The 12,340-nt window shown below is 36.6% G+C and overlaps 2 protein-coding genes across 4 annotated transcripts in view; one reads left to right on the forward strand and one right to left on the reverse strand.

Annotated features, from left to right (window-relative positions):
- The window catches only part of TMEM167A (transmembrane protein 167A), an 857,923-nt gene that overhangs the window by 369,373 nt on the left and 476,210 nt on the right, over positions 1–12,340 (forward strand). The window lies entirely within an intron of this gene.
- The window catches only part of VCAN (versican), a 110,680-nt gene that overhangs the window by 51,724 nt on the left and 46,616 nt on the right, over positions 1–12,340 (reverse strand). For 2 of the 3 annotated variants that reach the window (XM_050795156.1, XM_050795158.1), the window contains one exon: positions 8,582–11,542. The exons of the other annotated variant lie outside the window; for it this stretch is intronic. In XM_050795156.1, the coding sequence (XP_050651113.1) occupies positions 8,582–11,542 (2,961 nt within the window). The remainder of the gene's footprint in view (positions 1–8,581; positions 11,543–12,340) is intronic. 3 annotated transcript variants of the gene reach the window in all.

A 12,340-nucleotide genomic window follows, 5' to 3' on the forward strand; every position in this document is an offset into this window, starting at 1 on the left:
CTGGCACTCTCTCTAAGGAACACCATTTTTAATGTAATCAATGAATTCTCAGATGTCCACATGATGCCCCAGGATGAAGGAATATTTTCGTATTTTATATCACCTCAATTAGGTTGTAAAAAATTCAGAATACTTCAATAGAAATGAGAAAATAGTTTCTACTAAAACATATCACTACTCCCTCGTCCATCCCACTCCCACCAACCTGGACCCCATTCTTGGAACCATTCTCTTAATGAAGCCACTTAATAACTAACATTTTTGTACATGAAACACTGGCCTCAATGAAAAGTAATGTTATACACTTTCTAAACTGACAAAAATAGGCAATGTCTTTTTTAAAGCATAAATTTTTCAGCTTTACCTCATTAAAATGGAACCTCAGCAAGCATTTATTTTTCCTTTTCTTTTATTCCTATTGCTCCTCTCACCAGGCACGTCTCTCCCCTTAGCTACGCCCCTCACCCACCAAAAAAGTTCTGAACACTGTCTGGACCTGTGAATACATTTTTTATTCATTGCACAAATGAACGATCTAAGAGCTATTAAGAAAGAAGAATGTAATCCCTGTGTAGAGAACTGGGGGTTTCCTTGACAACAACAAAAAGACAGCAGGGAATGTCCATCCATTCTATAAATATGCAAGAAGCTAGGCCCAATACCTGGGGAAATGTATCGAGAATTTGTAAAATGATTTTTATGAGAAAAAAATTAAATTGGTAGTTATCAAAATCATAAGCCCAACTTTCACACCTGAGAAAAAGCAAAAAGCTAATAAATTCTATTCTTAGGTCCTATAGAGCCAATACTACATTTAAATTTTAAATAAGGGCTGCAGCTGCTTCTGATTTGCACCCAAAATGGCACCACCCAAAAAAACACAACCTATGTCAGGTTCAAATTTTAAGAAGTTATTTCAGTCAAGCAGACACTAAAGTACAATTATACTTGGCTCCTTGTGGCATAAATGATCTTGAATTTTAAGATCATTTGGCTTTTACCTATTTAGTACAAAACAGTCTATATTTTCCTGTACTTAGAAGTTGGAAATGAAATAATTTTTAAAGCCCATAGGGGATGAATTTGTACTAAGTCATTACTATGTATCAGGCATTGTGCTTGGTGCTTTCTAGTCACTGAAGGAGTATTAAATGTTTGAAATACCTGTCCCAGCGACTTGCATGTGGCAATCACTCTGAGATCCCCTTCTTTAAGCAATGTGGTGAGGTTGTAGTATTATTATAAATTTTTAATTATGTAACCACTGAGGCCTGTGCAGGTTAAGTAATTTATATAAGACCAAACAGACTGTAAATAGAGTTATCCCTCAATAGCCAAGGGGGATTGGTTCTAGGACCCCCAATGATACCAAAATCCATGGTATTCAAGTCCTTTCTATAGAATGACACGGTATTTGCAGGAATCCTATACATACATTCATATACATATACTTTAAGTTGTCTCTAAATTACTTATAATACCTAATACAATATAAATGCTGTATAGTTATTACAGTGTGTTGGGGTTTTATTTGTGTTATTTTTTATTGTTGTATTGTTCTTTGTTATTGTGGCGCTTTTTTTTTTTTTTCAAATATTCTCTATCCATGTTTGGTCAAATCAGAGGACACAGAATTGTGGATACAGAGTGGCTCCTGTAACAATGTTGACAGTGAACCCAGGTCTCTTTCCAAAGGCTCTTTCTACCACATTAACTGCCTCTTCCATGTATCCTACGAAACAAACTAACTACATCTCCATGTTGGTTCAGAATATTAACTAGAATCTACTTCAAAAAAATCCAGTTCTACTGTAGTTAGTATATTGTCATTATTTGACTGTTAAATAAATTAGAAAAAATGTATCTGTATATTATCTGTATATGTGTGTGTGTGGTGTGTGTGTGTGTGTGTGTATCTTTGTTTCATAAACCCTGTGATTTGGAGAAAGAGTATGTGTTGAAGTTTAGGAAATATCATTCCATATAGTAATAGCCATTTTACCATGTTAAAAATTCTGACAGAAAAACTGAGAAATCCCTTGGTCCACATTGCACGTAAGCAAAGGAGAGACTGACTCCAGATTCCCTAACTTAGAGCACCTGCTCTATAATCCTACTGATTCAGTATTCACTTGAATTGAGATGTTATAAACCTTTAAATCACCTTTTAGAGAGTGTAAGCACTTTTTACAAAGTAGTTTTATGCCATTTAACTTTGTAAGTGTGTAATTCTGAACCATGATACTTCATGGGAATATATTCTGAAAAGGTAAATGTACTTAACCCACAGAACATGCTGTCTTATCAAAATGTATGAATCACTGAAGCTCAGAAAAGTATGAGAACACTCCTTCCTCAAGAAGCTGGGAGAATAACTCTGGTTTCCAGAAACTGTACTAGTTTCTGCGTGAAGCCTATGAAGGTACTCAGCTTTCGAAGCAGGCCATGTCAAATAGTGCTGGGATGACATGGCCTCCTTCAGAAGCTGTTTAGAAGCTCTATTTAGAAAAACAGCTGTTTATACTTGGGCCTCCTTAACCCCACTGGTGAGCCTAAGTTGGGAAGCAATTGGCTAATAACTGGCCTCTCATTAATTGGATTGTAATCTATCCCTCCAACAGAGACTAGCATAAGTCTCCTCCTTCTCATGAAATATTCTGTAACTTCCTGCCATTATTGATTCCTTCCTTTTCTGACCTCACCTATCATTCACAGTTGGTCATACCATACTACCTACTGTGTCACTATATGTTTTAGTATGACAATTGTATTTGATTGTGTTAATGTTATCTGGCCAATATGCACTTAAAGGCCTTAGGAGCACAGCCTATGGTTTATGTTTCTTTTATGACCACCTTTAATATCTGTCAAAGGACTAGACATGCTATAGCTTTACCTGAAGGTGATTTGATTGACTGTGCTCTGCTGGAAGATGGTGCATGGGTCTCTCTCAAGGTAACTGCCAATAAATGCTAAGTGGTATTTGTTTTAGACAATGTCCCTACCTCAGAGGTAGCTTTGATAATGGCAAATTGTAACTGTAAGTGCCATTTTCAGAATAGGCATTGTTTCATTTTAGGAAGAAGATAAAGATCCTTTTGGTTATCAAAGTAACGCCTTTTATTGTTAAACCTCAACTTTTGAAGAAAACACTTTCAATTTCTTAACTTTTTCCTCAAGGTTAGTGGGTTAGTAAAACTACTCAAAGTGGTGTTAAAATATTGAGATTCTATATGTGTGTGTTTATATGTGCACCTATTTGTTATATATACAAAATATTTCACCTCAAAGGACTTTTTTAAAAGGTAATCTTTGGTCTATAGTATAGTGTTAAGCTCACTGATAATTTAGAATCATTATGGTCATTTTATTTTCTTAACACTACAGAAAGGAAAGGAAGACAAACATTCTCCTCCCTTTTATTTGACTAATAGAAGAGGAACTTGATTCTTTTCTAGAAAAGGGACAGTCCTTGAGAGATGGGGGAAGCCATCCTAATTCTCTGCAGAAAAATGTGCTTCTCTGGCAGAGAGCCACAGTTGGAGCTCAGGAAAAGGAACCACGGAAGTGTGCAGGCACCAGACCGATCCACTTTCAGAGATGTGCTCCAAAATTCTACAGGAAAGAAGCTGCCCAGAACTGCAGAATAGCATACTACCAATTTCAGCACGCGCTTTCCTTGCTATGTCAGGTATCTGAATAGCATGCATAGTGCCCCATATTAGCAGCAACCAAATCTAAATTATATATTCTTAACAAACCACTAGAATGCCAATGAGAAACCAGTCTTCCCAGAGTTTGCTCTTTCAGGAATTGACAGACAGGGCAGTACCTAAGCGACTGGGCAGGGGGTGGTTGTTTTCTCAGAGCTCATCAGGGGAGAGAATCACTTTATAGCAAAAATGCTCCAAAGAGGGCCAGGGCTGCTAGACCCAATGCCAAGAATGTCAGGCTCAGTGTACCTTCGTTTGCCTATCTGCTTCCCCTAGTTGTCTTAGTTGTCTCACAAACTATCTTTGAGGTTTAGACATGATAATATATAGAAAAAGTGGTCTGAAAGTATCAAACCCGAAGTGTGAATTTGATGATGACTTAGTTTTGCACATACATGTGAGACTCTGACATACCATTATATATTATCTTGATGACATATAGGCATCAATAAGATTGAAACAATATTTGTTTAATGTGTTTTATTCAGCACCATGCATAGTGCTATTCAAAGGTAAATGTTAAATGTGTATCATTATAATGAGATAAAGATATAGATAATCAGACCAATTTTTGAAATATTTTTACTTTTAATAACTTAATTCTCTCAGGAATGAGTCACTGTTTTTGCTTTATTTTGAATTGTCTAGATATCATTCTTTTTCTAGCTGTGTTCTAGGTACATGTTATTTTAGAAACCACCACAGGAGATGAGGAGGAGGTCCCAAGGGATTGAGGCTCCCCATGTCCCCCTAAAACATTAACCAACACAGCTACTCTTTTGTCTGTTCAAGATACGGGGGCTCTCGATAACATTTTGTTTGAAGAAAGGACCTGGATCTCATAATAACAAATCAGAAAATAATTTTTCTATAATTAAAACTTTCTATAAAATTCTATAAAAATAGGAAATATGTGATTTAAAAAAAATTATATGAGACTATCTTAAATAAATATTACCTTCTAAAAAGTGATGACTTGGCTGGGTGCAGTGGCTCACGCCTGTAATCCCAACACTTTGGGAGGCCAAGGCAGGTGGATCACGAGGTCAGGAGTTCAAGACCAGCCAGGCCAAGATGCTGAAACCCTGTCCCTACCAAAAATACAAAAATTCGCCAGGCATAGTGGTGATCACCTGTAATCCCAGCTACTTGGGAGGCTGAGGCAGGAGAATCGCTTGAACCCAGGAGGCAGAGATTGCAATGAGCCGAGATCACCCCACTGTACTCCAGCCTGGGTGACAGAGCAAGACTCCATCTCAAAAAAAAAAATGTGATGACTCTGCAATCAATGATGTAAATATTGGTATCTGCCCAGATGTCTCCTGCCCTCAGAGCCAATGTTCCTTGTTCTTTATCCTTTCCATAACACCATATTTAGACAATAAGTCTTTAGCTTTTTGTATATTTCGCAAAATCTAATTAATCTTTAATAGCATTACACTAATAATTTTACTAACATCTTAATCCTTCTATCATTTAATTTAATATTGCTTTGCATCTGCACACATACATTTGGGTAGATATAAGTTATAAAACTAGTAGGAAAAAGAACACCTAACAAGACAGCATCAACCTGGTCTGACACATAGTAAGTAGCATATATGAATTTGTTTGTTAAAAAAGGTAATAAGCTGCCTATTTTAAGGTTATAACTATGAGCATTTGCATAATAACGTTGGTATTTAATATCCATACATTTCTAAATTATTCTTTGATTTAAAAATACCTGTTTGTCAGTTTTTAAAAACATTCGCAGTTCTGTTCCACTACCTTGTGACATTTTAGATGATTTAGAGGAGTGCTCTTTAAAAAAAAAAGTCTACAGTTGAAGAAACTCTTCCTACACCTTCAAATTCTGGCCTTCATGCATGTTCACAAAGAAAGCCTTTCAATAATTTTTCAAAATGCAGGTGTGCAAATTACTCCTGAAATAGACAGGAGTAAAGTTTTCAGTATCCCCTGAACCACTGTTAAACACACCCCATAGCATTTTTCAGCTCATAAAACTTTTATGAGCTGAAAAGTTCCTTCAGATTTTTTTAACTGCTAACTACAGTTGCCCTCTAGCAACAGCACCGTAAGTTGCTATTAAGATCCATTTGAGCAAGTATAACATAAGTGTGTCCTGAGTAGCATGTTTTGTTTCATAGTAGTAAAAAAAAAAAAAAAAAAAAAAAAAGATTTATATGACTCGCTGAGTACAGCAAAAAATTATTGAATGCCTGGGTTTAGAATAGCATGGGTGGTATTTTTGCTTACTTGGATATACAGTATATATAAAGGTGTATTCTATTCCTGTGAATAGATTTATACAAGTTCACACACGCACCAAGGACTTTCCAGTCTGGAAAAGTGTGCCTTGATACATAAAAAGGTTGGTTCTCCAGGCACATATGCACTTTTCCTTATTAAGGTATACACCTGCCTTGAAACTCATTAATTGAACATCTGCTTTAGGATTTTCCCTTGCCAAAGCTCAAAATGTTGGAAGATAAAATTTCTCATAGAAAATAAATAATATTAGTATAGGTGAGCAGTTAGAGGTGAGTAAACTTCATTGTCTTATGAAGACAATAAACAATGCTTTTAGTTAAGGAGAAGAGCATATACAGAACACATAAAAATACAGATGATGACAGGTAGGTAGGTAGGTAAGAAGGTAGGTAGGTAGATACGTAATTATTCCACAGATACATCCCCTCCCCTGTACACACATACACACACTCTCACATTACAATTCTGCCTGACGGAAGTAACCAAGTATTGCACAGTTTTCTGACCCATTATTATTATACAAAACAAAATTAATTTGAAGGTGGATTATAGTTCCACATTTTAGAAGCAGAAGTAAGGAGAAGAAACACCTATATATGTCTCCCAGGTCTAGCTGAATCAAGTCCACAATTCGCTTATAAATATACACCTTTGTAATAAATTGTTTCAGGTTTAGCTTACTCAGACCCTCCATTTCCAGTAACCATTTATAACTTAGTTCTTTTTTTCTGATGACTGCCAATTCTTTCAGAGAGATCAAGTTTCACTTTTTCCATTTTGTAATTTGACTATCCTAACTTTAACTGGCAGTTTCCCACTTAGAAGAGTTTTTAAATGCAGAACATTTTTACTGGATTTTATACTATTCAACTCAACTTATTATCTACACTAACAGGATAATATCAATTGAAAAACAATCTGCATATCCATTCAAGTATTTGTTTGAATTATGAAACTAAGTGTTAGTAGTCATTTACTTTTTGCTTCTCTTTACTTTTTTTTTTTCTTTCATAGTTATATTCCTGTCTCTTTTCCAGCCTTACTAACACAATCCTCATTCCGACTTCTTGGCAATTCATTTTCTCTTTCCTACACCAGTTCCGAGAGATGGAAAAGGATGTAGAAAAGAGGAAATATGTTATGATTTCCAAGAAACAATATCATTAGCAAGAAAATCATGATCAAATCCTAACCTTTTGAAACTATATTGGGAAGTGGAGATTAATTTTAATATTCTGTGGGTGTGTTCTCTTCTCTACTATTCACTGACAAGAAAGTTTTCACACGGAAAATTCTGGAGAGTAGAAACCTGTAGAAGCCATGAAGTTTCCACCAACAGCACAACATGCAAACACACTTGACAATAACGCTACTTGTTTGTTTCCAATAGGTGCACTCCTGAGCACTCTAATGAGGATAGCATCAGTCTTCAGAAAAATGATACTTGAAAGGGAATATTCCAACAGCAAGATAGAAACCCTGCTTAAAAAAAAAAATTCTTCTATTCTGTCTTCTCAGAGCCAGGTCAAGAAAAACATGAATACTTATTCATTTAATTCTATATGAAAATGAGAATATAGCAAATTAACAAAAAAACAAGATCTTAATTTCTAAATTAGAAAGAGACAAACCTGAATTGATTTATTGAACTGCATTTGCTATATATTCTCAACTCAGCTCATCAAATGTAAAAGATGGTGGGGTCTCACCTTTAGACAGCAATAAATCATATTTTATCATGACAACTGCAAGTATTAATCAATGTAAACAAAGAGCTTTTACGGGTTCTGTCAGAGAGCTAAAATATTTGAGTGGAATAGAAGACATCACAAATATTCCTAGCGGTAAAATAATTAAATCATAAAATAAACAACGTTACAGCCTGGTTTTTAGGAAGCAAGGATAATGCATACATAGCCACCTTCTGAAATTATATTTAATACAATAAACTATAATACTCCCTACAACTAAGCTAGGCTGTATTTGCTCTAAATAGATAAAACCACAGTATAATACCCCAAAACAACAGCATAAGAATATGTTGCATTTACATTAAAATAACACTTACATTAGAGACCTATTACCCACCACACAAGCCATATAATAAACCTGTAAAATCCTGGAAAAGAAAAACCAAAGCAAACCTTTAAATATCTTTCTGTTAACCTTAGGGATATGCAAAACCATTTTAGCCATCCACATTGTAAGTACTGAAGGTTAATAGTTAAAGACCAATGGAATGTTAACACAGTCTAGTGCTACACTTGAGTAGTAATGTATGAAAAGACACTGAAATTAAAACATTTTGTTCTGCATGTTCTGAAGTGATGTAACAGTGATGATTTGGTTATATTAGATGACAAAGCAGGGCTTCTTATGACTTTTAACATAAAATTGTATCTAACATTCTTCCACATTGTTTAACATATTCTTCCAATTCTTGTATAAATATATGAAGCTAAAACATTTATTTTTCACACTCCAGTTATCTTCTAATGGCAGCATTTGGTATGTTGATTTTTTTTTTCCCAAAAGTAACTTTCAAGATAAAATGCGGATTGCCTTCAATGGCAGTCTAGAAAGCAAAGACTTACCTGTCTTGTTTTCTCTGACCTCAATAATATAAACATTAATGTCAGGGTGGAATTTTGTCCTTGCTGGGGGCTGTGGTGTAGAAAGTGCCTGAGGTCCAAAGGCCTCTTTGTCTTCCACAGTGGGTGGTCTTGTTGGCTGTGTAGTGGGAGGACTTGAAGTCGTGAAATACTCTCTATCAATATCGGTTTCTGTTTCCTTAGCTACAATATCTTCAAGGGTAGTGGGAGGAACACGAGATGTTGATTCTCCAATGATTACCATGTCACTGGTTGTTTCTTCACCAGGTTCCCTGTCGATGAGAGGTGGTTTCTTAGTGATCGCGGAAGATGGCTTGAGTGCTGAAGTTGTGTGAAGTCTGTCTACTGAACTGAAGGCAGTGGTAATATCACTTGGAACTGTGGCTTTGATTGTTGAAAATTCTATGAGTTCTGTGGCTTTGGGCTTTTCAAATAATCCTGAGCCTAAATCAATATCCTCTAGGGATATTTTCTCAGTAGTGGTTTCTTCCATAAGCTGGGTAACGTGGGTACTAAAAGGACTCAAAGATGATGTAAATACTGTTGTACTACTACCTTCTGTTTCATATTTTTGTTCAGGCCCTGGACTTATAGATACTTTTGGCCCAATGCTTGGTGTTAGTGTTACCACTTCAACCGTTTTCACTTTGTGCTCAGTTATAGCACCTGGTGGATAAGACACACTGTGATCAATTTTTCCAACTGGAGTTGTTTCTAAAACTGGGACGCTCTCAGAACCTGTCAACAATTCGTCTTCAGAGACTGTATATGCTGATCCATCACCCTCTTGTTCATCCAGTGGTGTTACTGCCTCCTTGGGAGTCCAAGCTGTAGAACTGAGAGCAGGAACTGGTTTCTCTGCAGTCTGTTCTTTCCAAGGGAATTCTTCCTGAGTTGTTTCCTCTGTGAGTTTTGTTGTTCTTATAGTTTCCGGAGAAATAGTCACTTCAAGGTGAATCTTATCAATGACACGTATGTCTTGAGAGGGTTCACCTAGAACTTCATCTTCTGATGGAACAGAAGGTACTAACACTCCCCAGTCTGTCTTGGGAATTACAGAAAGAGGAATGGTATGGGAAGAGTCTACATAAGTAGTAGGCTCTTGGGTGCTACTATAACTAACAAATGCTAATCCTTCTGCCTCTGAAGTGTGTGCAAGTTGGGGAACAGTAGATACTGACTTAGAGAGGTCCACATCTTCTACTTCACCCAAAGTACTTCCTTCCATGGTTGCATAAACTCGGCCTTCAGTGCTTGTGATAGGTGGAACTTTTTCTTCAGTTATAGAATCTCTCAAAGTTGACTTTTCTGCAATACCAATTGATGTAGTTGGCTGAAATCTAATTGTGAATTTTCCATGGACTGCTATGTCTTCATCAGTAATCTCTTCTAACTGCTTTTGAGTACTATCTGGAATAAGAGTAAATTCATCTGCTCCATCTTCAGTGAAACTTGGGATTTCTTTATCCTTTCCATTCATCCCCACAGTTGTGAGTAAGGCAGGGGGCAATTTTGAAGAGGCTGAAGGTTCTGTAGATTCTAAAGGCTTGGATGTTATATTATCTTCATCCCATGACCATTTTGATATGGTGGCCGCTTCAACACTTAAAGTACTATGGGTCAAATGCACTGTTGTAGTATTTTCATCATATTTTATAGTACCTGGAGTTGCTGTAAATTCTTCCTCCATATCTCTTACTTCTGTTGGCTCAGCACTTAACTTTGTTGTCAATGTTGGGAAATCAAAAGACTTGGTCATTTCCACAGAAGACTCTGTAACATGAATTGGCTCTGAGGGAGATGTAGAGAGTTTCATCCCAGAGAAGTCTTCTTCTTCTGTTTTTCCCATAAATGGGCTTTTAGTGATCTCTTCTTGTATTTCATCTGTATAAGTATCTGTTCTCATCTCTGGTATTAGTGTTTCTGTTCTTTCTCTTCTATGTGTCATTTCTGTTTGTGGAGAAGGATAAATAACTGTGGAAATTCCCTCTACTAATATTTTATCACCAGAATAAGGAAACAATTCTATTTCTGTATGATGCTGTGATGGAAAAGGTGTAGTAGACAGATATTTGCCAAAAAAATCTTCTGTTATCCTACCATTAGTTTCTCTCTGTTCCCAGTCATCCATGGATGATCCATTATTGTCAGGCATAATTAAAGGCAAAACAGTTGTGGATGCTAAGACTGTCTCCAAGTCCTCTAACTGAGTGTCGGTGGTGTCTTCTGAAGTCTTTGACACTGTAACGACTTCAGGCGTTTGGTCAAAGATCAAGGTGCTCTCATCAGATCCAACTGGAAGTGTTCTGTCTTCATCACCCTCTTCTCCCAAGGTGAATCCATAGTGACCTGTGGTTACCAATTCAGAAACAGTGCTTACCGTTTTCTTTTCAGTTTTGGATTCCAGGGTCATTCTTCCAGTTACCAATGGTGTTTCAGTTACAGGGAATTCCTTGGAAGGAATGTGCTTTAAAATTTCCATAGATGTTACCAAAGGACCCACTTCTATTTGTTCAATCTGTGTAACCGATTCTTGTGTTTGTGTATCTTCCACGACACCATCCCATGAATCGGTGGCATAATGAGAGACGACAGTTGTACTTTGGAGCACTTCGTCCTTAAATTCTGATATGTCTGGCTTTCCAAGAGGTCCTGAAGCAGAAGGTGAGTAGTCGTCCATATCCCAAGGCTTCTTGCTACTGCCAGTAGGTGTGGGTAATTTGGTGGCTAAACTATCTGTGACAGCCTGAGGTTGGACTGTGGCTTTCTGTTCAAAATCGACAATATTTCCCACGGGAGGGAACTCTGTTGGAATGACAGGTAATTCATCAACTAAAGGGATGATTGGTGTAGTTCTATCAGAAACCATTTGTGGTTCTTTGGATAAACTGGGTGATGCAGTTTCTGCGAGGATACTCAAATCGATGGTTGTAGCCTCTTTAGCTAGAAAAATAATTTCAAAGAGTTGATTAGATAAGTCACTAATAAAAAGTTGTATGCCCAGTGTTTGTTAAGTGTTCCTGAGTATTTTGCAGGGAGTATTTTGGGGTGACCCAGAAATGTTCTGTGATGGAGAGGAGTCTATACTGGAATTGACCCAGGGACAGATAATTGAACACTTAATAGTCATAAATTGATCAGTTGTTTTACGTTATAAGGGTTATCATTGCTTTTACCTAAAAGTATGCATGACTGTTATCAGTTAAGGAAAATTAATATTATATAGTTTCAAGATAAGGAAAAGCTCCCAAAAATATAAATGCAGATTTTGGATACAGTAGATTGTTTATTTACCAGAAACTACAGTGTCAATTTGAAGCCTCACAGGAGAATTGAGTACTATTCTTCTGGAGGCTTCTGAACCCTGCCTCTAGCTTTCTCCACATACTCCCTTCTTTTGAAGTTGCTGTGCATTATCTCAGGGGAGAGGGTGTGCCTCAGATTGCAAAACAACAAAAAAGCCACATCAAATGTGTCCAAGTTACATATAAACCATTACATTGTCCATAATGTGGAGACTTTCATAAAAACAGGATATTAAAACTTTTTAATACCACTCTTCACTTGATCCCAGGTGTTGGACATGTGTCTTCATCTTTCCTTCAACTTCATGGTATAGATTTGTTTCTAATAAATTATAAAATGTGCCTGGCAGAGGCTGGTTGGCATTTATTGTAGTTCTACATTTTGTTCTATGTTCTACACACTCTGTTTGTATCTCCTAAGGATCTTGTTTTCAGG

Source organism: Macaca thibetana, chromosome 6, assembly GCF_024542745.1.
Source record: "Macaca thibetana thibetana isolate TM-01 chromosome 6, ASM2454274v1, whole genome shotgun sequence".
NCBI lineage: Eukaryota > Metazoa > Chordata > Mammalia > Primates > Cercopithecidae > Macaca > Macaca thibetana.